At 46.4% G+C, this 25,867-nt stretch overlaps 1 protein-coding gene across 29 annotated transcripts in view; it reads left to right on the top strand.

Annotated features, from left to right (window-relative positions):
* The first annotated feature begins 2,842 nt into the window (after positions 1–2,842).
* Positions 2,843–25,867, top strand: part of EIF4G3 (eukaryotic translation initiation factor 4 gamma 3) — a 78,040-nt gene continuing 55,015 nt past the window's right edge. For 13 of the 29 annotated variants that reach the window (XM_081017260.1, XM_081017254.1, XM_081017274.1 and 10 more), the window contains exons 1-2: positions 2,844–3,000; positions 18,791–18,866. Coding sequence is in view for 3 of the 29 variants with exons in the window: in XM_081017267.1 (XP_080873393.1) it covers positions 16,472–16,482; positions 18,791–18,866 (87 nt within the window). In the remaining 26 variants the exon portion in view is untranslated. Of the gene's footprint in view, positions 3,001–16,277; positions 16,483–18,790; positions 18,867–25,867 lie in introns of those variants that run through there. The other 16 variants (XM_081017266.1, XM_081017265.1, XM_081017255.1 and 13 more) reach the window with 3 other exon arrangements.

The following is a 25,867-nucleotide window of genomic DNA, read 5'->3' as shown; positions in this document are numbered from 1 at the left end:
TTGTTGTGGAAAGAGAGTTATAGAGAAGGTATTAATTAAACCCTGAGGTGTATTGCGAACTTAAGGCTGTCTCTGATCACCCACAGTCAGCAGTTACTTGGGAATGGGGGAGGGTCAAGTTTTTCCAGGTCTAGCCCCCCCTCCTGTTTTGTCCTCTGGTTTCTTGACCTACTGCAACCTTCAGGGAGCAGATGTTTTGGACTACAACTCCCATCATGTGCTGGCTGGGGCTGATGGGAGCTGTAGTACAAAACATCTGGAGGAGACCAGACGGCTCCTGTGGTGTCTCACACGCCTTCACCAACTATTGCAATTACCTGATGCATGTGGAGTGTCTGGTGCCAGAGAAAGTCGCGCTCCATCTGTGGAGAGGCATTATTTCCTATTCCAGCTTCCAGGACTGAATGAGTCATACAGTCAAAAACAGATCAAAGATTTGACCCTGGTCTTGCCTTTGGGGCCAGACCCCAACTCCAGTCACTTAATTCTCCCTTCTCATCCCAGGGGAGGGTTGCTGTGGTTACTGGGACACTAAGGAAATGCACTCTGCCCATGTTCACAGGTTATATATTTATCCATTACAGTATCACATATTTAAAGGAGGAACAGCTGGGCTTTCTGAACAGCTCCTGGGGCTTTAACCCTAGCTCCAGTAGAAGTTCTGACATATAATGGCTCCCTTTCAGATGTTATCTGGTTGGCATCTTTCTGCCTCGGGATGCAATGTCCCTTTGGGGGTGAAGTCAAGCCGTTGGAAGGTTGCAGTGCCTGCTGTGGCTGTAGAGTCCGATATGGGAGCGCAAAATCTACATGAACCCCTTGCCTGTTCAGCAGATTCCCAGATTCAATGGACAGAGAGGTGCTAAAGGTAATTTTAAATTCTAGACTTAATGGTCTTAGTGGGCATGGTGGGGGCTCCCTCTTAGAGGGTGACGTGTATTTCTTTGGATCAGGCCAAAGTGGGAGCATCTTGTCTAGCAGTGCGCTGCATCTGATCTTGGAGGTAGCACATGAAACCATCATTTGGGAAGCTCCCTGGTCAAGCATTTGCTCTTGCATGCAGAGGGTCCCACTTTCAATCCCAGGGAGCATCCCTAGGTAGGGCTGAGCAACCACCTCCACCCTGAAACCATCTGGAGCTACTGCCAGTCAGCATCAACGTTAGTGAGCTAGATGGACTACTGCTCTGTCTTAATTGGATCCACTTTATTTTTGTAGTTTTTAAATTGTTTGAAATGGTTTTTAAATGCCATGTAGTGTTGTTTTAATTGTTGTCACCTGCTCTGGGACCTTAGGGTGAAGGCTGGATAAGAAACTGGCAGTAATAACATAACCTCCAATATTTATCTGATCAAAATATTCCATTATCATCATTTTATTATTTATAGCCCACCTATCTGACTGGGTTTCCCCAGCCACTCCAGGCAGCTTCCAACATATATAAAAACAGAATAAAACATTAAACTTTAAAAAAAAAATCTGACTGTTGATTTCAGGGCTGTGGGTTCAAGCTCCACATTGAGTGAAAGATTCCTGCATTGCAGGGGATTGGACCAAATGACCCTCGCAGTCCCTTCCAGCTCTACAGTTCTATGTATAAAGGGCTTCCATTCAGACGTCTTCTAGGATGTATAGTTACTTATCTCCTTGGCTCGGGGGTCGTATAACTCATTTATCTGGTGAAAATAGGGATGCCTGACCTAAGGCAAAGTGGGACATTCCAGAATTAAATCAGAAACTGGGATGGCTTCTGTAAATCAACTACTGCCAATGGAAATTAGGGACACTTGGAGGGTCTGTAATAATAATAGCTGCAGCAGCAGCAGCAAAAAATGAAATGAAATGAAATGAAATGCAGCTCTGCTGCATGGGCGGGAGTCTGGACCTGCCCTAAACTGCTGCCTTTAGGGTACCACCGGGGGATGGACGCCTCCGAAGCAGAGAGGCTGGCGAGGAGCGCCGGCTTTCCGAACCTTCCCGAACAGCCGAAGTGGCTCGGCACGAGCGGGCGAGCGAGGTACGAACAGAGCGGCCGGAGTCGGCTTCCCCGAAGATACCCGAGCTCGGAAGCCTACAGCGCGCGGGCGCCTCCCCCTCCCCCCCCCCCACCCCAGCGCGACCCGCGACCCGCGACGCTGCTGTGGCAGCCGGAGGAGCCGAGCGCTTCCGGAGCTTGCCGAGCAGCCGAGCGCCCTCCTTCGTCGCCCGTCGTCGTCCTGCCGGACTGCTGGAGGCGGCCGCCAGCGCCATGTTGGATGCTCCGCTCCGTCCGTGAGGAGAATCCGCCGGCATCGCCCACCCGACACCCGCCCGACGCCCGGGAGCCGCTCCGCCGGGGCCAGGGGCACCGAAACCCGCCGAGGGCGGCGGCCCTATGAGCGGCGGCGCGGCCTGAGCGGCCCCCGCCCGACCCTTCGCCAGCCGAGCAGGCAGGCAAGCAGCCGCAGGAGCCGGCCGGGCGAAGAAGAGCAGCGGCGGCGGGAGGCGGCGGCGGCAGCGGCGCGGCAGCACTTGAGGGAGGCGGCGGCGGAGGGAGCAGGCCGGCCGCGTTGTCACGGAGACCGGCCGGGGGTGCTGGCCCGCCGGGCTGCCCCCGCCGCCGCCGCCGCCCCGCCGCTCCCCGCCCCCTCAGGCAGCGGCGGCGGCCGCCCCGCCGCCGCCGGCCTGGTGGTGGCTCCGCTTGGCCATGAGCTTACCGCAGAAGGCGGCCCTCAAGCCCGGCGCGGCGGCGGTGGCGGCGGCGGCGGGAGCGGCCACGACCACGGGGACCCCCTCTGGTGGAGGGGTAGGGCCCGGAGGGCCGCCGCCTCCCGCTGCTGCTCCTGCCCCGCCGCCGCCTCCAGCAGCAGCGGCAGCAACCGGGCCGCCGCCGCCGCCGCCGTCCCCTGCTGCTGCCGCCGCCGCCGCCGCCGCCGCTGCTGCTGCACCGGCTGTAGGAGCGGCGACGGCGCCTCCTCACCCCGCCAGCATCAGGGCTCTCCAGACACAGCCGCCCCAGCAGTATCCTTTGGCACCCATGGAGGGGCATGCATCGCTTCTCCATCCACCCGTCCATCCTCCCTTCCCCCCCAATGAGGGGGCACGCGTGTAGCCAGGAGGAACGTGTGGACTTAGGAGGGGGGGGAATATCTGTGTGTCAGCCATGTAAAAACGGGTCCACTTTCTGGAGGATCGTCTGAATGTATGGTGTCCTCTCTCTGGGAATGTGTGGATTTATGAGGGGACAAAAAGGGGTAGGTGTGTCATCTTTTGAGGAACCCGTGTGTAGCCAGGAGGACTTTGCCGTCTGTGGGGGAATGTGTGGATTTAGGGACTTGGAAGCGAGGAACGGGTGTAGCCTGGGTGGGTGTGTGTGTATGTTTCATATATGGAGAGCTTGAACTTATTTTGTGTAGATGGAAGGAAAAAAGGAACAGGAGCATCTCCTCTAAGGGGACGTCAAGGAGCTGCTTCTAAAGATGGATGAGCGTGCAGGGGAAAGAAAAGGGGGCCCTAGAGAGAATGTAGGGGGAAGGAGATTAGAATAAGGTGTGGGGAGGTCAGATCTCTTCCCTTAAGGATGGAGGCAGCATGGAGTGGTTTGTGTGTGTGTCAGGGGTAGGTGGGGAGGATGGAGCTGTCCATCAGACAGTTTCAGGATGAATGTGTTGTGTGTACCTCAGAGGTGAACTGGGGGAAGGAGCAGGACCCAAACTTGTGTAGGCAAGAGGACAAACCTCTTCTCTACCGGAGGCCCCTCAGCATATGAAATATGGGTGGTGGGGGATGATATTACACATACCCACCCTCTTTATTTCTCTGTTAGAAAGGAGGGTCCTCTCCCACACACTCTTGCCTGGCTGAGCCTCTCAGTGAAAGGGCCAGCATTTTTTATGTTCAAACAAAACAGGAAAAACAAATGTCGATGTCATACAGGACTAAGGCAGCTGTACTACAGTTTCTCTTTCACTTTGTAAGAAAAGGAAGGGCTCTCTTGCCTAGAGAGGAGGCGAGTTTTGGGCATGGCTCTTCCTCCAGAAGAGGATCCAAGAGGGTTGGCTTGGAGGGGAAAGTATCCTTGCTTTGTTTTTGAGGGAGACCAGTGTACATGTCTGTGTGTTTTACAACAGGAAGGGGAGGTGGTGGATGGTGGATGGGTGGAAAGGGAATCCCACCTGCCAGGAGTTGGGCCTGGTGCCTCTGTGTTTGTGCTGTAATACTCCTTTTTAATGCTGAAGAAGAGAGTTTGTTATTCTTTGCACTTGCCAAAAAAGTGCAACTGTAAATGTTGTTCCCCAAGTGTGCTTATGCTGAGATTAAGACCACAGTCCTTTGGAATTTCGTGGTACGTACTTCTGAGTGTAGGCATGCATGGGATTGGGTTAAAAGTCTGCTTGTTTGTTTTTAAATAAGAATTTGTTTGATGTAAACTATGAGCAGATTTTTCAGTTTTGTTCTTCGATTATGAATGTTAAGCTAGGATAGAATTTTTTTTTAGGCATTGTTCTCTGTAAAATCTAGTTTTCGTGGGTTGGTGGAGTTGATAAGTTTATATAAAATGTGTCCATTGAAATGGCGACCCTTAGGAAAGAGCATTTTTAACAAAATGTGTTTAATATTTGCTGCTAGGACAGGAGTCTTAAGAGGTAAATATTGCAGGAATTAGTTGAAAAGTGTGTGTATTAGAAAGGAAGGTATATAAATGAGAAATGGGTGTGCAATAGAAACAGCATATTAGCCTCTGCATAGAAGGATTTGTATGCATGTGTTAAAGGGGAGGGTTTTTTTGTAGACCAGTGAAATTAGATCTCTGGGAATATCAAAATATTTGATGAATTGGAGAAAACCTCATCCTCTGGATTAATGCCTGTGGATGGTGTCCAGAAGTGCTGGTTTTGCTTTGTCAGCAAGGTCAGCTGATGGTTCATAACAAAAGCAGATTTTCTCTTTATTGTAGGGACAGACTGTAACAGCTGTGAGATATTTACCTAGAACTTACTTCCCTTTCTGGCTTATCTACTGCTGGTTGAGGTAGGCACGTCAGACCTTATTAAAACCCGTAATTCTGTTGGCTTGCTTAACTGGATTTTTACTGAGTATGGTGCTGAGTATTGTCAATTTAATTTTAATTCACGGAGTTCTTCAGATTCTTGTGTGGTACATATATAGTTTTACCAGTTCTCTGGTATTATTGGACAAATTGTAATACAGTATGTGGAAACTTCTTTAAAAGACCACATAGAGTAGCACTTGCCTTAAGTGTTGCTGCTTTGAGTTAAATCAGGGCAAGTTTCTTAGTTTTGAGTGCCTTGCCAAGGATTACAGTGGGAGTTTTGGCCTGCCTCAAGCAATTGAAGTGTATGCTGGATTTGTTTTTGTCCAATTTCTACTGGATTTTCTGAGCGCACTTTGTGGCTGGAATGCAACACCTTTATGCCCAATAGCTATGGTAGTTAGCTTCTGCTTTCCTGGCTCTAGGGATGAAGCATGAACACACAAAACTTTCCAAAACCACTATTTTCTTGTAGTGAGTAAAGTATTAAAAGTGCATTTTAATTTTCCAATGTCTATGAATGTCAGCTTAGTGTGACTGGGGAAGCTGGCCCTATTCTTTGCTGGAAAATGCTTTCACCTGTAGTAATTTTTAACCCTTAGCTCAGCTGTGCCCTCCATCCATGCATACTGTCATTGAAAGAAAAGGAGACCGGGTGCTTTTCTGGTCATTTAAAGAGGTGGCAGGTTTGTGTAAAGAAACCTTTTGGAAATGCAGTAGTGGTTTGTGTGGCAAAGTATAGTTGAACCTTTAAGAACAGGATATATATTGTAAGAGGGAGCTGCTAAAATATTACATATACATGTATATATAAAGTAGCTCAGTTTGGGGATGGGCCTCAGCTCAGTGGTAGAGCATCTGCTTTGCATGCAGAAGGCCCCTGGTTCAATCCCCAGTGGCATCTCCAGGTAGGATTGAAAAAGATTCCCTGCCTGAAACCCTAGAGTCAAGTGCTAGAAATTCGCTGGGTGCCAGGTGCATTTTGCGACCAATGCAACCTTGTGCAAGATCTCTGGATGCCAGGTTGGTGACTGACAGTCTCCATCGGACTGCCCTGCTCCCACCTTTCCTAAGCAGGTAAGCAGAAGAGCTTATTTACAACATTTTTAAACCATCTTTTCTTCTAAGGAGTACATGACTCACCCCCCCCCACTTCCTCAGTTAATCCCTGCAACGACCCAGTGAGGTAGGCTAAGAGGCTGTGGCTGGCCCAAGGTCACCCAGTGAGCTTCATGACTGAATGGGGATTTGAACTCTGATCTCCCAGGTCCTAGTCCGTCACTCTTAATTGCTACACCGCACTGGCTTCCTAGAGTACTTCTGCTATGGGCAGGTGTATAAATTAAGTAGGTAAATAAATATGGGGAAAGCAAAATGTCACTTAGAGAGGGATCTGAACTATTTTCCTTGAATATTTTCTTTTATTTTGGATTTTTTTATTTGATGTTTTAATGTGTTGTAAAGTGCATTGAGATTTTTTTCCTTTAAAATATAAAGTGGTGTAGAAATGCAATGAATAATAATCACTATCATAACAATAAAAAATATAATAATAAGCACCACTGAGGGTGGGGAATGGCGCTTAGGCATTCCGTTGTGGCAACTGCAACCTAGAGTTAAAGTGCCATTTGGTAATAAGGTTATGTATCACTTCAGAGCTTCTGAGGTTTCTGCCTTAACGTTGAAAGAGGCTGATTTGAGTTGATGTGATTTGACTTGTGAACAAAAAAAAAATATTAGAGTCTTTGCTCTGTTGTGAGTGCACTGTTAACCTCTAGGTTAGATTACTGCAACAAGTTATACATGGGGCTATCACTGAAGACAGTTCAAAAAAAGTCAGCTTGTGCAGAATTCAGTGGCCAGGTACCTTATCAGGGCAAGACAGTTTGAGCATGTAACACAAATCCTGATCCGACTGCACTGGCTGCCAGTTAGTTTCCGGGCCCAATTCAAAGTGCTGATTTTCACTTATAAAGCCTTAAACAGCTCAGGACCAACATTGTGCCCTCTAGATGTTGATAGACTACAACTCCCATCATCCCTGATGGTTAAAATGCTGGTCGCTGGAGCTGCTTGGAGTTAGAATCCAATGACATTTGGAATGCTGCTCTGCTTTAGAAGCAGATAATCCATATATAAAAATGAAGGACCTGGAAAAAGAAAGAAGCTAGTGGCCCCTGGCACAAGCCTCATCTTTAATCCCCAGTGCAAAAACAGTTGCCCAGCCCTGCATTGGGGTGGTTGGATATTGTGAAAATAAATGTCCTGCAGGACAGGTGAGCTTTGAAAACTTACATGAGATGTGACCTTTAAGAGCCTTTTGATGTGCATTGAACTTGTGTATCAGGTAAAAGAATCTGCTCCTAATGTTATCTCCTCCTGTTCCTTCCAGGCAATTCAAAGGTTACCCCCTTTGAGCTTTTGGATTCCATTTAAATCTTTGTGTTTAGAGCCTGCTGAGTGCATGCAAAATGATACCTGATGGACCTTAGGCAGCAACAGTTAGTTAACAGGTACAGAGACTCAGTTGAGGCATAGCTCCAAGTTACGTTTTGTGATAGTTTCAAACCCAAAGGATGGTTTAGGTTCTAAGCATGTAACATACGCACTTTCTGCTTTGCTACTAGTGGGTGGGTGTGCCGCCCTACATCTTGCTATAACTGCCTTGGTAGCGTTAATGAAAGGAACTTCTGCCCTGCAAAGCTTATGAAGCAAACCCTCTGGAAGTTCTTTTCTTCTTGCACATTTTGTCGCCTGACTTCCTCTTGGCCCTGATCTCCTTCATACAGTGCTATTTTTCTAGAAAAAGAGGTGCTGGAATTCAGCATGAACACCTCCCTTGTTCTTTTAGAATAGCAATGGCTCCCACCTGAGAGGTGCTGGAACTGAGTTCCTGTGAGTTCCTTTGGAAAAAACACCCTGATACATTAGTTTGTCAGACTCATAAGGGACCTTAAATACCCATAATTGGAGCAGTGAAACCACACAGGGTTGTTGTTTTTTGTCCTGCAGTTCCTTGTGGTTGTGTTGTGAAGTTCTTCCTCATTGCCACGCATACATATTCTTGTCTGATGTGAATGCCTTCATTCCAAAGCAAAATGGTGTGTTAGTTTAACTCTTCAAGGGATAGTTCTAGCTTGGTTGGTCAGGAAACATCTAGTTGTAATAAAAAAGTACAGATCTGCAGGAGTTGTGTTACCTTTCAGTCTTCCATTATAGCTTAATGTCTGTGCAAGCGCGAATGAGAATTGGAGAAAGAATGTAGTAGTATATCACTGATTCCTCAGCTGTAAGGGGACACTAGTTATGGGTCCACCTGTCGAAGTCACTTCCTATTTCCCTATCACCTATTGTGGCCCCCAAGAATTATTTACTAGGAGAGTGGCAGTCCACCTGTATTTTTTTCGTCATCTGTTCACACACACCTTCAGCTGTAGCTTGGGGATTCCTGTTTCTCATATTCTTAACTGATGGTGCTGAATGTGGTTTCCCCATGCTTTCTCTCTGCTAGATGCTAGCAGTGGCTACTAGCCACAATGTCTATGTTCTCCTTCCACTGTCGGAAGCAGTAGGCCCCTGAATTCCAGTTGCTAGGAATCACAAGTGGGGAGGTTGCTGCTATTGTGCTCAGGCCCTGCTTGTGGGCTTCCCTTTGGGGCACCTGGTTAGCCACTCTTGAGAACAGGAGACTGGACCAGGAGGGCCCTGTTTGGCTTGACCCAGCTGCATGGCTGTCCTTAATGTTCTTATGCTGAAAGTGAGCAGCAGAGCAACTCTGAAGAAAACTTCACCTGAAGAAAAATGGCAAGAACACTGCGAGATGGAAGTTATCGCCACTTGCTCACATCCCCTCAACATCCCATCCCCATGCTCAACATGTCAGTTGCAGCATGGTTGCCTTCAGCACCATCACAGACATTCTAGTTGCTTTGGGGATTTTTGATGGACTTGCTCTCATGCCTTGTATTGGCTTTGGTCTGATTGTGGGGATAGACTCTGATCTGGAAAGCATCAGTAATTCTGTGGCCATCTGGCTTGGGCAGAAATCAAAGATACATTGTCACAGAGTTCCAGAGACCATTTGCTTGGTCTCCTGATTTAGTGGTTGAGGATTTTTGATGTCATTTTTTCTTTTCTTTTGCAGTGCTTCTGCATTTGCCAGCAGGCTGGAGCACTGCTGGAACTTCAGCCATATTGCAGATATATGCCTTTGAGAATAAGAGTTGTACCTTTCTCTCCCTGCTCACCTATTGGGAAGATCTCATGGCTAGAGAGGGAGTATTCTTTCCGAGTCCTGAAATGAGAATTAAATTCTTCAATTTGAGGTGGTTTTTGTATGTTTGGGAGAGCCCAGGTTTTGCATTCCCAAATAAGCAACTGCTCTGTTAGCATGAAGCTTAGGCTCAGACTGCAGCTTTGAGAAACTGATCCTGTAAACAGCGGCTGCATTGCTAAATCATTTCCTTCTGGGCATGATCCATTTGAGCTTACATGTTCTTCCCATGTATCTGCATGGATCTGTATTAATGACTTATTTGGAAAGAAAAGCAGGGTTGGAGAAGGCCTCTTTTGCTGTAGCACTAAATATCTGAGGTGCATTTTGAGCATAATCTTATCATCTTGAGACATTTTTTCTCATTATTATTACTACTATTGCTATTTAGATTTATTAAAAAAACTTCACAGCCATATGCTACCAAAGCAGTGTACAGTAAGATAAAACAAGATGAAATACAAAAGAGACTGATGCAAACTAAAAACAGTAAAGCTGTTTCTACAGTTGGACAATTACTGTTCTATAAAATGGCTGTGCCACACTTCAGGGAAAGCCTTCTTAAGCAAAGATGTCTATAGTAGCTCCCTAAATATCAAGGTGCTCAGTGCCTGTTCGGTTTCAGTTGGTACTCAAACATTTGGTTGAATGTAAAGTAATTTCCTGGACCAGTGTTAGAAACTCAGATATATAAGCTAATTGGCAAATGGCACCTTAACTCTAAGTTGCAGTTGCCAAAACGGAATGTCTAGGTGCCATTTTCCCCCTAGTGGTGCTTATTTTTATATTTGTTGTTACTCATTTCATTCCTGTACCACTTTATATTTTAAAGAAAAAACCTCAAAGCAGTTTACAACACATTAAAGCAGGATACAGTATAAACCAATCTGGAATAAAATTCAAGCTTCAAGGAAAATAGTTCAGATCCTTCTCCGAGTGACATTTTGCTTTCCACATACAGTGGTGCCTCGCAAGACGAAATTAATCCGTTCCGCGAGTGTCTTCGTCTAGCGGTTTTTTTGTCTTGCGAAGCAACCCTATTAGCGGCTTAGCGGTTTAGCGGCTATTAAAGGCTTATCGGCTTAGCGGATTAGCTGCTAAAAGGCTATTAAAGGCTTAGCGGCTTAGAAAAAGGGGGGGGAGCGGAAAAAAATCTCAAGACTCGCAAGACATTTTCGTCTTGCGAAGCAAGCCCATAGGGAAATTCGTCCTGCGAAGCAACTCAAAAACGGAAAACCCTTTCGTCTAGCGGGTTTTCCGTCTTGCGAGGCATTCGTCTTGCGGGGCACCACTGTATTTGTTTACCTACCTGCCCAATAGCAGAAGTACTCTAGGAAACCAGTGTGGTGTAGCAGTTAGAGTGTCAGACTAGGACCTGGGAGATCAGGGTTCAAATCCCCACTCAGTCAAGAAGCTCACTGGATGACCTTGGGCCAGTCACAGCCTTTTAACCTACTTCACAGGGTCATTGTAGGGATTAATGGGGGGGGGGGGAGAGAGGTGAACCATGTGCTTACTGGAGAAAAGGATGGGATATAAATTTCAGTGAATAAGCTCTTCTCCTTACCTGCTTAAGAAAGCTGGAGGGGGGAGGGGTAAGCCAGATGCAGATGTCAGTCGCCAACCTGGGGTCCAGAGATCTCCATGTGGTCGCAATTGGACCCACAACAGTTGCAAAACAGCCTAGTGCCTGGTGAATTTCTAATAAGGTGAGGGCGAAGTGGGATTTAAACTGTAATCTGAATCTTAGGGTCAGGGTAGTATTGGCAGTGTGAAGGGTAGGAGACTGGACTTGCACCTAAAAAGAACATCATTCCCTTGTGCTCAGCTTTACTTTTTATTTTTATTTTTTTGGTAGAAAATGGGAGTTTTTCAGAATTTCGTTTTCTACTCTGAGGAGGAGTACAGAAGCAGCACGATACAGGACTTGGGTACAGTTTGCAAAATTAGAAAATGAGTTATTTGGAAAGCATTGATTGGAAGGCTGTGTTTACCCGAATAACATACAGTCCAGCTTGATGCAAGCCTTTAATGTGAGGCATTGATCAACCAAGAGCATGTCTTACAACTTCAACCAACAGATCTCACAGTTACCACTTCATGCCTTAGCTCTGATGCATTCTCTGCATTCACTCTCCCAAGTGTTAAGATCAGCAGAGGGGACTTTCTTTGTAGTTCCCCCATCCACATCCATTTTGGGTGTAGCAACCCAAGAGAACACATTCTCTGTGGCATCCTCTAAGATATGGAATTCCCTCTCCATCAAGGTGTGCCTGGTTCCTTCATTATGTAGTTTTTGTCATGTGTGAAGATACACCTCTTTATCTGGTCTTTGACACCAGAGAGAGATTTTCAAGAACCCATTCCTGTGACTAATTTGTTCTAAACTTCTTTTAATGCTGTATTTTTAAATAGGTTGGGACTTGCCTTGAAACCTCATTAGAGGGTAACAACTCTAATAAATAATGCTAAAAATACTGGAGTGAAGAACTTCAAAAAGTTACCATTAGAACCTGGCACAGTGGTCATGTTTGAGAGTTATACTAAGTCCACCACCCTCCAGTTATTGTACTGGTCAGCATGCCAATAATAAGGGATGATGGAAGCTGAATTTCAAGAACACCTGGACAGCTACAAGTTGGAAGCAGTGTTCGAAACTCACATAATACACATTATGTCGCATATTTTGCGACAAGGAATTTCATTAGCATGAGCAGTTTCTGACTGCACCTAAGATTTCAGATTAAAACTGCAGAGTGGAAGGAAGGGAGGACCTTTTTTCTGCCTCCCTACTTCCAGCTATTCTCTGAAGACTGGAGAAAGACCCTCTTAAGAATATTAGGAGGGTGGGCAGGGGAAGGACTACACCATGTGAAAAATGAACATAATATTTTAGCTTCAGTTCATTCATTTTCAGCTTTGTATTATTATTTTTTCTTTAAAAAAATTCCGTCGTTGTGCCCATAACCTAGGTTTAAGGTGCCATTTAGCTCCACCTTTCATATCTCAGTTTCTAACACTGGTTGCAAGAGCATGTGAATGAGCCAGAGGCTCACATGCTCCCCATTCCTCTTCCCACCCCCATGTGGCCAAGAGGAGGCATGCTTGAAACAAACCATAGTTAACATGAAGTCGAGTTTGTTTGTCTGTCTAGAGCAACATCAGTTCATAAGCAAAAGTGGAAGGGAAAAACCATGTTGGACAAAGAGCAGCAGTGGAGCATGTGAACCTGGAGGTCACTAAACTATAGCTTGGCATGAAGTCCAGATGTGGCCAATAGATGTTTACAACTGCTGCTGAAGCCACAAGGCTGTGCCTTGAAATGAACTGCAGTCACATTCATAACTGCCTTTGCCTAGCATGCTCCTTTATTTTAAGACCCAGGACAGTGGGGAACTTATTATTTTAGGTTTCATTATCATTCTTAACTGAAGGTGTTAGTGGTGAGGTCATGAAGAGAAATTGTGGGGTGAATTCATAACCTTAAGCTCTTCTTAGGATGGCCTGGGGTTAAGCCTCTCTTGGCTGTGAACAGGGCCTCTGGAATGCAGTCAAATAATTGCAGGGACCTGGTTTTTTAAATGGTACCCTTGGGCGTGAATGCTAATCAGAAGAAACTAGACTTACACGTTGCCTTTTGACATTATTTTGAAGCTATTTCTTTGAGCTAGAAGGACTGGGTTTATGTGGTGACACTCAGCTATCTCAATGTTTTGTTGTTTAAAGTATTCTGGTCAGACTCAGTCTCTGTTAACACCACAATTTGCTTCTAAATGGCGCTTAACTCTTGGAGTCTTGCATTATGTATTTTCACAAATCTCTCCAGAAGGAGATGAAGAAAACGTTCCCAGGTTATGAAGAAAAGGTCAGGATTGTACATTTCCTGTCACTTGCTTTCCTCACTTTTCACTTTGTGGCTTGATGCAGGATAGGGCGTTCTGTTCCTGGAATGTGAGCTCCCTAGCGGAACAAGAGCAAAATGTGTTGGTTCTATCAAGCTGTGCTTGTGAGTGGACAATGCCTGCGTTTCTGGCTGCTTGGGAGGCCGTGTGATGCTCATGCAAGAGTCCTTTTCTGCCTGGCAGCTGAGGAGATGTCCCCTGAAGAGCTGGCCCAGTGGGTCTCCCTCCCTGCCTCCCCTCCCTTTCTCCCTCATTCTTTTTCTGCTCTGTGCTCTGCCATTCAAAAGACTGGCATTGACCAGGGAGACAAAGAGTTCTTTCAGGCCCTGAGCTTTTGTTAATGCTCCCAAGTTTCCCTTCCCTGCTCCCTCCTCTGATTGTTAATGAATGTTGCACAGTTGTAGCAAGAGTCAGGGGTATATTCCATTCATATTTCTGCATCCTTCTGGAGAGGAAGCGGTGCTCCTGAACAGATATTTGGCTGATCTCGCCATAACCAGGTCTATGCCCTGATCAGTAGTAATCCTCCCCACGGAGGCAAGGTGCTTGCTGGTTTAAGTGACTTCCACTGGACAATGTGCTTCTGCCCTTTCACAATGGATGATGGGCTTGAAACGCTGTCATTTTAATTTTTGTGGGTATAAAACCCACCCCATCCCAGGGCTTCATGGTAGCTGAGGAGTGACACTCCTTTGAGCCTTTGTATCACAAGCCTTAAGTCTGGCAGACTTGAATGGCAGATATCTCCACAAGCAGTGCTAGGATCTTCTAAGTCATTCTGATAGGTCTACTCCTTGTAGGCTTTTGCAGTACTAGGGTGGTGTAGCCAAGGTGGCCTGGCACTCTGATTATATTAGTTTGAATTGCTAAATAGCAAAACAATTGTGTGTGTGTGTGTGTGTTGAGTTCCCATGTGTGCATTTTGCCATTTTTTGCTACTGTCCCTTTCCTCTTTGTCCTCAAGTAACAGATTGCTGGTGAGTCAGCAACTAGCCCTAATGGATATGCTTTACCTCCACTCTTGCAGGCAGCATGTCTCTGAGTACCATTTGCTGGGAATCTCAAGTGGGGAGAGTGTTGCTGTTGTGTTCAGGTCTTGCTTGCAGGCTTCCCATTGCGGTGTCTGGTAGGGGATAGGATGCTTGATCGTTCGCTGGCCCGATCTACTAGGTTGTTATATTCCTGTGGAAGAATGCAGGGGCATGAATGATGACACCCTCCATCAGTTTAATAATTAATTTTCTTTGCATCTAATTAATAAACAGTACTAGAATGTAGTTTAATCTTTTATGGCTGGCAGGTATTTAATGACTAGAAATGATTGCTATGTGAAAAACAGTTCACTTTCTGCAAGGTGCCATCTCTTTTTGAATTCCCTGGTATAGAAATGAAATCTCTTGTGCACAATCCAGGAAGTGAATTTAGCGTGGTATTCCTGGCATAGCAAGCCTTGTTAAGCAGGTGTGTGCCTGTTTTAAGCAAGAACTCTCCTATCCTTTGACAAAATATGTTTCTCCCAGGCGTCATCTGAAGTAACATAGGATCAGTGCAGGGGAGGTGCTGTTTGAAAGTGTAGCTGGGCCAGGTTCAAGGTTCTGGTTTTAGTATATAAAGCCCTGGGCAACTTAGGCCCACAATACGTTAAGGACTGCCTTCCCCTATACACCCCAGGTTGGTCACTGAGATCTTCTGGAAGAATGCTGTTAGTGGTCCCCCATGGACCAGAAGCATGACTCATGACAGCAAGAAGCCACCTCTTCAGTATTGTGGGCTGAGGTCGGTGTAACTCCCTCCCAATAGAGGTCAAGGCAGCCACTGTCCCTGCTGAGTTTCTGGTGCCTGCTTAAAACCATTTTAATTTAAGAGGGTTTGCATCATCTGTTCCTTCTCTGGTGTTTATTTGTTTATATTCTCAGGTTTTTAAAATTCTGTTATTTAATGTAGGTAAGCCCCAATATTTTCTAGTGCGAGGTGAACGGTTGCTAGTGGGAAGCAGGAAGTCCTCCTTCCTGCACTGACTCAAGTGTTTACCCACCCCTCTGTCTGGTATGCTCCAGCAGTTGCGTTTCTCAGCTTACACCAGGAAGTTACCATGGGCTATGAACCCCAGTTTTAGAAGCTGCTTTTGTGAAAATGCATTAAAATCCCTAAAAAAGGGCAAATTTCTTTTGCAGTATCCTGAGGTGTCCTTCACACATTGTAATAGCTCTTTGAGAGTCACTTTTCTGTGGGTTCATCCTATCATATGTGGCACCAGTGGGGAAGAAGATAGGTAGCTTGCCCCCTCCTTGTTGCTAGAAAGACTCTTTCCACATGCTTCCCACACCCCCAGACAGTGCTTTGCCACCCCCTTTTTCTGGTGCCGCTGCTACGTCTCAAGGCACTGCTGAAATGTTTATAAAGACCTGCAGCCAAGTAGGTGATTGTAGCTGCTTGAGTCTGCTGCCTGGTCAGATCAGGGATGGTCACCTGACAACGGGTCTGTGTAGCTAGCCTACCGCCTCCCCCCACCTCCCTTTGGTTGTAGGCCTCCTGGGTCCTGAACCTCTGGAAAAACAGCTCCAGCTGCTGCTGCATTGTAACATGTATCTGAGCTCCACTTTCTTTGACAGTTTGCTAAATGTATTCTGAATTTCTCAGTGAAGGCGCTCCCTGCCTTAAAAAAAAAAGCAAAGCTTAAACTGTGAGTTATTTGTCTTCATAGTTGGAACGACTTTGATTATTAACCTTGCCAGTGTTTGTAGCTTGGAAATTGCTCCAAGGAGCAGAGAAAGAAGGAAGCTGGTCAGTGCCGAGGCTGCTTTGTATGTGGGTGTAATGCAAGTTCATGCAAGGGGAATACGAAAAAGGAGCAGTGTTTGGCCGCAGGGGAAAGAGGCTGTTTTGTTCAGCCCATTTCTTGACTTCCTAATAAATAGTGTACATTAAGCAAGGATCATGTAGCCTGGATTTCAAAATACAGAGGGCACGTGTTCTGCTCTATCACTGCCCTGCTTTTTGTGATGTGATACGTCACATGGTGGGCTCCTTATTTTTAAGGCATGTGCCTTGTTTGTCGGCTCCAGTTACTGTTTCTTGATGATCAGAAGGCAGCCGGTGAACCGGTCGCTCTGTCAGAAATGGACTTCCTTACTAGGGACCGGCATGGAACTTTCTAATCCAACTCACCATTGTGTGGGATTGTATTTGAGAACCTCATGAAGTGAGCCTGAGATTCTATTCTCGGATTTCTTCCAAACTCACAGCCTGAAGGTCGCCAGTGCAATGTGTATGAGGTGAGTTGGCTTGAATCTTTGCTGTCTGGGGCTGATGGGCATGGTCTTATTAAAACAGCTGAAAGGCGCTTGGTTCAGAAAGGCTGCCGCTCACTCTGCTTCTCTTTGATCATTATATCCTGCTTTGTCTTTAAATTTTGGACTGTGTAGGGTTAAGGCTCCACATTCTTTGGCGACTTCAGATATCTAAATTGGAGAGACAAAGGAGTGGCCCTGCTGTTGCTATCCCAACAGAGCTGGGAGGTGTTTTGTGCTGAAAAATGGCCACATTGCCCTCCTTCCGTGTGGGTGGCATCTCAGTGTTCCCCCTTGGTAACAGACGTTGCTGCCTAAAGCTTCTTGTGACTCCTGTCCACAAACAGGTAGAGGCTCATGTCCAAGCAGAGTTTAGAAGGGTTCTGTTGGCTGGGCTCCTGCAAAGTAGCCATGGCTAGGTGACGCTTCTGCCTCACTCTTGTCTGTTGCCCTGTGGTGCTGGACGGGGCATGCAGCTGTGTAAACAAGCCAGAGCAGATTTTGGCTTGCCGTCAAGATCTCAGGGGTGTATTTTGTTAGTCCAAGCCAGCATGCAGGAGGGGCGGGGGCAGAAGGGAAGTTCTGGCCCCCTGCCAGGTGAGGTTCAAATTGCAGTGGAGCTTTTGTGGAAATGTTGCGTGTTCATAGTTCTGGAATGATGAGGGCCTGACTTTATCTCATGCCAGGAGGTGGGAGGGGAGCCCCACAAGGTTTGCAGAGCTCAGTCCATTGCCACATAAGTCAGCAAGTCCTGTGGTATCCCAACATGAAGGTTTGTTTGTTTGCCATGGCAGGAATGTTCGTGGGCAACCAGGGTGAGCAATTGTCTCCCATGCTTTCATCCTTCAGGATGTGTTCTTTACACTCCGGTAAACTTGACTCCTCGCTTGTTAACTATTTCTAGAAGGTTTGTAAGTGTGGTTTCTCTCCACTGTAGCAGACTGTTCGTACAGCTACCACCACCTCAGTAAGCTCCAGGCCACAGAGTTCCTCCCTGTCAGGTTCTTTTTCCTGGGGATGGTGTGTAGAAACCAGCATTGTCTCTTAGCTGAGTGCAAAGGTCCCAGTTCCAGTTGTGTGAGGTCAGCTGCTGCTGTTGTCAGGGATTTTCAAATGCCTTGGATAGGTTCTGGTTTTGTGGTTTGATAAAATTTAAGGGAGAATAGACACAGAAGCAACAGGACAGGACAGGCACCTTATGGGAGAGTGGTCTAGCTGCTTGCATTTGAGTAGTAATATTATCTTTTGGTGCTTTTCGAAAGAGTGATAATCTGCAATTTGGTGTTTACTGTTCCTGGATCTCCAGGACTTGAACCACACTCTGATGGAAGCATGCTGTTCTAGAGAGAAACACTGCCTGTTTTTTTGGTTTTTAATTGGAGCTCAGTTTAAGTTGAGGCAATTTTAGGGACAACACGCTTTTTCCTTCCTCTCTTGCCTGACCATTCTTCTCTTCATAATGAGTGTGGGAGCCTCCTTGTGTTGATAGGAAGTTCTTTATAAGCTGGTGGAAATTCATCCTCTGAATCTCTTAGCAAGTGACCACACTGCTTTAAGAAGGAAACTAGTAGTTTATGAGAGAGCTTAATTCTGTTGCAGAGGATTCTAATTGCTGAATCACATATATTTTATTTTACCAAACCTTTTATTGTCATCCTTCTGTGGCATTAGAAAAAAACCCTTTTTTGCTACACCTTTATTTACAGTGTGGATATTCTGGATTATTGCAGCTTTTTTAATTGCAAGTTTAGGGCAGCCAATCAAAGGCAGCTTTCCTTTAAGCTACAAAATTCTCAGCCTGTTAAGAAGTGAATTCTAGTTCCCAGAACTGCTTTTAAGTAGGGAAAAGGATTAATAGAGTGAAATGCCAGCGACATAAATGCACTCTCTCTCTCTTTCTTCTTGCATTGTTGGAGACTCAGGCCTGGCCTCCATCAGACGGATCTGCAGCTGACGAGCTGTTTTCCTGGGTGACTGAAAGAGGGTGGCCATTTTATATTGAAAATAAAAATTGGATCGTCTGTTACAACTCTCAGCTTAGATCTCTCATTTACTCAGGTCTATTGATTTTGTTTTACTGTATCTGGTCACATCTTCTGGGAAGCTAGTTTTCGGCCGTAGAAATTATTCCAGCTGCAGTGTTGAATGTGAGCCCCTTTTCATTGTGGTTTCTGGCATTTGGTAAAAACGTTTGTTTTTATGCTAGTATGGGCAAAGGATTTCACATGTTTCTTTCCTGCCAAACACACTTTCCTCTAGACTTTTGTGTTTTCCTTGATTTGCTGCTTTATAGAATCCCCCGGGGACCTGTGCAGCAGCCCCTGGAGGATCGAATCTTCACTCCAACCGTCTCAGCTGTGTACAGCACTGTAAGTATTCCCCAGCAGTTTTGCCAAGTTCTTTGGTTCCTGTGTAGTTGTGGTTTGCTTAAGTAACACTGCTTTTTCCTCCTGCATCTTAATCAACTGGATATGAGCTCTTAGAGCTTTGTGGGGCTGTGTGGAAAGTTTAGCTGCCTCCAGCCACAGAACAATCCTGGGACTCAAGGGTGTAATCTTCATTTAGAAAAGCAGCTCTGTTTTAAAACCACTTGTTTAATTCAAAATAAGCAAATGAATAATTCAGAGTTGAACTTTCTCAACAGAAACTGCGGGTTTAGGAAGATGCCCTCATTCAGGCCTCTTCTGCCCAGTATCTTTGGCAGGTGAGACCTGATTCAGATAACATGTTTGCAGTGCAATCACAACTCCTCAATATAAGCTGCAAAAGTTCTTAAAGTCTTTTGGGTGCTCTTTAACATAGTTGCTGGAGTTACACTAAAAAATGAATGAGTTCTTATGGAAGGCAAGAATGAAAGAGTCTGCCACATATTGACTGTGGTGCTAAATCGTTCTAGTACTGGAGCTCAGTTAAAGGCTGCTCCTCAAATGGTGTCTTGTGGGTTCTGTGTGTGTGTGTTTGCCTTTTTTTGCCCATAATGGGTGGATGCCCAAGAGGTGTCTTCTGTGCCTAGCTTCTGAACAGGTAGCCCACATGGAAGTGACTCTTCCAGAAAAGAGATTAGGAAGGATTAGCTGATCTAGCCACTCCGGGTTTATGCCAAAGATGTGGGTCAGGAGGCCGGGCTATTTGGCTGTGTGACTGTTGCTGAGCTGTGAGAAAAAATGCTGCATTTTTTAAAGGCACGATATGAGCATCAAGGCAGTGAGACCCACTGCTAATGAACTAGCCCAGATGGCCACCAACACTGTTTATTTTTTCATTACAGAGGTCACATTCACACCATGCATTTAAAGCACATGGCTTCTCCTGAGGAATCCTGGGAATTATAGTTTAAGGGTGCTGGGAATTGTAGCTCTGGGAGGGGTAAACTACAGTTCCCATGTTTATTGGGGGGGCATGTGCTTTAAATGGATGGTGTGAATGTGACCTATGTTGTATCCTTGTGCATTGCCTAAATTGCATTTTAGAAAAAATACAGAAATAACTTAAGTAGATCTTCCAAAGTCTTTGGTAGGCATATTTCTCAAGGACTGCGTAACTTCTGAGAAAACATGCATGTGTTACAAATACCCAGAGTGTGGGGTGTTAGTTACTGGGGGCCATTTTTTTTTCAACTGTGAGATAGAAAGTAAATTCCCTCCTTTTTGGTTGGTAGAATGATAAATAGTCATAATTTGAGAGCTGAACACATGACAGAGCTCTGGTAACTGGAGGGTGCAATTTAGGAATACAGTACACAATCACCTATACAGGCACCTTGAACAATCCTGGCAAAATACATCACTTGGCTTCTGGTGTCTTTGACAGCTTGTCAGTCTGTGTGTCCCATGACAAGCAAATAGTAGTAGTAATTATTATTATTATTATTATTATTAATTGTAATTATGACTGTATTGTAATTATAACTATTATTATTATTATTATTATTATTATTATTATTTGTACCCCACCCACGTGACTGGGCTGCCCCATCCACTCTGGGCGGCTTCCATCATATATAAAAACATAATAAAACATTACACATTAAAACACTTCCCTATACATGACTGCCTTCAGATGTCTTCTAAAGGTTATATAGTTACTCATCTCCTTGACATCTGATGGTAGGGCGCCACTACCAAGAAGGCCCTCTGCCTGCTTCCCTGTAGCTCCACTTCTCTCAGTGAGGGAACTGCCAGAAGGTACTTGGAGCTGGACCTCTGTCTGAGCTGAACAGTGGGGGTGAAGATGCTCCTTCAGGTATACAGGGCTGAGGCCAATGATCAAGGCAACCAATGACTTTGTATCATTTATAATTATTGGCCTGAGAAGTCTGGATAGCTTTTGCAAACCATAAAGACAGATATAGAATGGTGGGTTCTCCCTCACCAGAATACTACAGTGTTTGTTGTATTTAGATTTCAGTTTTCCTTCCATATTTATTTATTTATTTGTCAATAAAAGTACAGGTTAGTCAAAATACAAATACAACAAAAAAGAAAAAGAAAAGTCAGTTATATAAATAATGTATACAATAAATAAAAATGTGATGAGAATAGCAACTGTGTTGTAACAATGCTGCTTTAGCCCTGCCCACTTTGAATGTAGGCCCTGCCCATTGCCCTCTCCCAGCCCAGCCTACTTATTCCCTGAGCAGATGCAGAGAATTTCCCTACACTTGCTGTAGAAGGTAACTGGTAAAGCTGGCTGACTTGTAGAGCTCTGAAGATCTGAGCCAAAGGATTTACAGCCCCTTGTTAAGAGATGGGTGTCATTTAAACAAAGGCACAGCAATAATCTCCAGCATCCTCTCAAAAACTTTGGTCTCTTGTGATCTAAGCAGCTCTTGCCGCTTCATAAGCAGAACAGAGGAGACCTTTCCTGCTGCTGCTACTCAACTGCAGTGCTGTGCTCTAAAAGCAAGGGCCAGTTTGTATGCTGGCTGGATTCTAGGTTTTTCTTTATACCTGCAAAATGTGCATAATTTCTGATCAAAGAGGCACATAAGTTAGGTGCTAACATTTAGCGTAGCACCTCTCTTCAAAAGGAATCCGGCAGTGCAGCCTCTGAAGCAGATGTGTTAATTGGCATTGTTTGAAGTGTCTCTTGAAGAGTTTCTGCCTCCTGTTTTGGGTCTCCTTGTTTCTGATCAGCCACCTTGACACAGTTGAAATAAGCGAAAGAGAGGGAACCTCTCCCCATTATGATTTCTCCCCAAAGAGCACCTTTGCCAGTGCTTCTGCTAGTGGCCAGTGAGCCCCTTAGGTGAGCAGCAGCTTTCCTTTCCCAACAAAAAGCAGTTTCGGTTTTTATGAATTGGTAGCCAGTCAGTTCTATGCAGTTCTATGACTCTGAAGGGAACAGCCAGGACTACCTCAGGAGATTGGGCGATGCAGCCCAAAGGCTGGGTATCTTTTTAGGGCCTCCTTTAGCTCCTTAGTTTGAGCTCCATGAGGGTCTTGGGATTTGTGTCCTTTTTCTTGCTCTCCTAGGTATTGTCAGCATAGAAACACACACAGACAGAAGCTCCTGGGACCATTTCCAGCCGTTGCTCCTGTGATGCCTCAGCTTTGGGGAAATAGAACTATTGGTAATTCTTGCCTCCTGCTGGGCTCTTGAGACTGGAGGGCCTCTCTCTTGTGGGGCTTCCTTACTGCCTTCCTCCTCTCAGCTGTTGTTTTTCTAATCTTAGGTGGTTTGGGTGTTTAAAGGGCTGTTGAAATAGGTTTTCAGGGTAGAATGCAGAAGCATCCCTAAGGTGAAGAATCTCTCACACTTTGTGATGGAATCAAGAGTGACAGACACGCTGCACTATTCCTCTGGCCCAGTCTGCATTGACTTCCTACACAGACAGCCATTTTGTCAGATCACAAAGGGCCGGCTGGCAGGAAAGGCAGCCCAGTCTTGCTTTGTCCCTGCAAAGCTGCAAAGTTAAGATCCCATTTACAGATTTGCAGCCTTCCCCCAGTGGAGAAAAGCCTGTTTTTACTGGCAAACGGTGCGGAGTTAACTCATAAAAGTGGCATTTGCAAAACCCTCAGCAGTGTTTTTCTGTCCTTTTTGGATTTGTATCAATTCTGCTTCTCCTTTTGGGTAGAAGCTGGTGTTGGTACAGGTGGGTGGAGTTTTTCCCCAAGAGAAAATGCTGAAAGAGAGAGATCCGTTAAGTAATGAAGGGTGGCATTCAGGATAATGCCTTCTTCCTGGCACTTTAATGTATCCGATATTGTATTTATTGTGGAATTAATTTCAAGTACATTTCCAACGGGGGGCAGGGAGCTCAAGGTAAGGTTCTGTATTACAGAAAACACAAGCACAGGTTTCTTAATTAGCCACTTAATTTAACTGAATAATCTTACAATAAGAGAACAACTTATTTACTATACTTGCATTCTGCTATGAAAAATATAACAAAAATTTACAGCAGTGTTTTGAACAGGTTTTCAGTGTTCAAAGCAGCAACTGAATCCAGACAAGATGATACATCTTGTCTGGATATGGAGAATAGACTTACGTATTCTTGTTTGTGTTGGAGATATTTATTTATTTAAGAGAATTTATATACTACCTGATTGTAAGAAAACCTCTGAGCAGTCTACAAAAATATAAAATAAAGCATTATGATTGTTACACTTCCTCTGACAATAATTTTCATGGGTTAAGGCAGGGGTCAGCAACCTTTTTCAGCTGTGGGCCAGTCCACTGTCCCTCAGACCATGTGGTGGGCTGGACTATATTTTTGGGGGGGGAAATGAACGAATTCCTGTGCCCCACAAATAACCCAGAGATGCATTTTAAATAAAAGCAAACATTCTACTCATGTAAAAAACAGCAGGCAGGCCCCACAAATAACCCAGAGATGCATTTTAAATAAAAGCAAACATTCTACTCATGTAAAAACAGCAGGCAGGCCCCACAAATAACCCGGAGAGGCATTTTAAATAAAAGCAAACATTCTACTCATGTAAAAACAGCAGGCAGGCCCCACAAATAACCCGGAGAGGCATTTTAAATAAAAGCAAACATTCTACTCATGTAAAAACATGTTGATTCCCGGACTGTCCGCTGGCCGGATTGAGAAGGCGATTGGGCCGCATCCGGCCTTAGGCTGCCTACCCATGGGTTAAGGGCACTCCTGAATCAGGTGACATCTATGGCGATGTGCATTTTCTGTCAGCTTCAGCTTTAGGTTAATATTCACAACTGTTTCAAACCGGAAATTTTAGGACTCAGGCTTTTGCCCTGTTTTGCATGCTGTGGGATTAAATTGTGCCCTACCCTCTTAAAACTGGAGCCCATGACCCTCTCTCATATACACTAAATTAAAGCCCATTTTTCTGTGCAAAAGAAAACTCCATGGTGGGGTGTTTTGACTTCTCAGGCCAAGCATTATAAGCATGATTCAATAAGTAATGTGTCGTTACAGTAAATTCATGTGTGTTTATGACTCTCTAGCAGCCAAATGTTGTGGAGAAAATCAGCTTTTGTTCAGTAATTACCGTATTTTTCGCACCATAGGACGCACCGGCCCATAGGACGCACCTAGTTTTTTGGGGGGGAAATAAAGGAAAAAATTTTTTATTTCCCCCCCAGGTGCGCTGTGCTAAGCCCGAAGCTTGGGGCGTGTGGAGCTCAGTGCGCCCCAAGCTTCTGGGTGCCGGCAAGGTCTCCGCTAGCCCTGGGAGAGCCCCGCGGCTCTCCCATGGCTAGCGGAGCGCTGCGCTAATCCTGAAGCTTGGGGCATGCAGAGCTCCGCGCGCCCCAAGCTTCTGGGTGCCGGCAAGGTCTCCGCTAGCCGTGGGAGAGCCCCGCGACTTCGCGCGGCTCTCCCAGGGCTAGCAGAGCGCTGCGCTAATCCCGAAGCTTGAGGCGTGCAGAGCTCCGCGCGCCCCAAGCTTCTGGGTGCCGGCAAGGTCTCCGCTAGCCGTGGGAGAGCCCCGCGGCTCTCCCAGGGCTAGCGGAGCGCTGCGCTAATCCCGAAGCTTGGGGCGTGCGGAGCTCCGCGCGCCCCAAGCTTCTGGGTGCCGGCAAGGTCTCCGCTAGCCCTGGGAGAGCCCCGCGGCTCTCCCATGGCTAGCGGAGCGCTGCGCTAATCCCGAAGCTTGGGGCGTGCAGAGCTCAGCGCGCCCCAAGCTTCTGGGTGCCGGCAAGGTCTCCGCTAGCCCTGGGAGAGCCCGGCGGCTCTCCCATGGCTAGCGGAGCGCTGCGCTAATCCCGAAGCTTGGGGCGTGCAGAGCTCCGCGCGCCCCAAGCTTCTGGGTGCCGGCAAGGTCTCTGCTAGCCCTGGGAGAGCCCCGCGACTTCGCGCGGCTCTCCCAGGGCTAGCAGAGCGCTGCGCTAATCCCGAAGCTTGAGGCGTGCAGAGCTCCGCGCGCCCCAAGCTTCTGGGTGCCGGCAAGCAGTCCGCTAGCCGTGGGAGAGCCGCGCGGCTCTCCCAGGGCTAGCGGAGCGCTGCGCTAATCCCGAAGCTTGGGGCGTGCGGAGCTCAGCGCGCCCCAAGCTTCTGGGTGCCGGCAAGGTCTCCGCTAGCCGTGGGAGAGCCCCGCGGCTCTCCCAGGGCTAGCGGAGCGCTGCGCTAATCCCGAAGCTTGGGGCGTGCGGAGCTCAGCGCGCCCCAAGCTTCTGGGTGCCGGCAAGCAGTCCGCTAGCCGTGGGAGAGCCGCGCGGCTCTCCCAGGGCTAGCGGAGCACTGCGCTAATCCCGAAGCTTGGGGCGTGCGGAGCTCAGCGCGCCCCAAGCTTCTGGGTGCTGGCAAGGTCTCCGCTAGCCGTGGGAGAGCTGGGTTTCCCATGGCTAGCGGATAGCTTCCTGAAGCCTGGAGAGTGAGAGGGGTCGGTGCGCACCGACCCCCCTCGCTCTCCAGGCTTCAGCGAAAGCCTGCATTCGCTCCATAGGACGCACACACATTTCCCCTTCATTTTTGGAGGGGAAAAAGTGCGTCTTATAGAGCGAAAAATACGGTACCTGCCTTGCTACTGTGCAGTTCTGGGACTTTGGCCCACAATCCAGGGCATCTCATTCCACTGGTTTGTGGCCTTTCAGTGTTCTCCCTTAGTATCTTCGCTTGTGTACTGTATATAGAACCACACAGAAATCACAGTGTTTTTGCAATTGCTCCCTGCCTTTATTGCCTCTGAGCAGATACAAAAGGTTTTCCTTTATGTATGCTACTAGGTAGGTAGTCTAAAAGTTTCATTTAGTTGCAAACCAACATGCATTAATTTGTTTATAGTGACCGTCACCATCCTTGTGCCCTCTAGAAATTTTGGACTGAAGCTCTTGTGTCATGCTGGAGCTCTCTGTGGAAAATGGGATTTGTAGTCCTAAATATCTGATTGGTAAAGGATAGTTCACAGCCACTGATTGCAATTGCATGATTTGCAAAATC

This window comes from Podarcis pityusensis (assembly GCF_964106645.2).
Source record: "Podarcis pityusensis genome assembly, chromosome: 8".
Classification (NCBI taxonomy): Eukaryota; Metazoa; Chordata; class Lepidosauria; order Squamata; family Lacertidae; genus Podarcis; species Podarcis pityusensis.
This window is presented reverse-complemented; position numbering and strand designations above follow the sequence as displayed.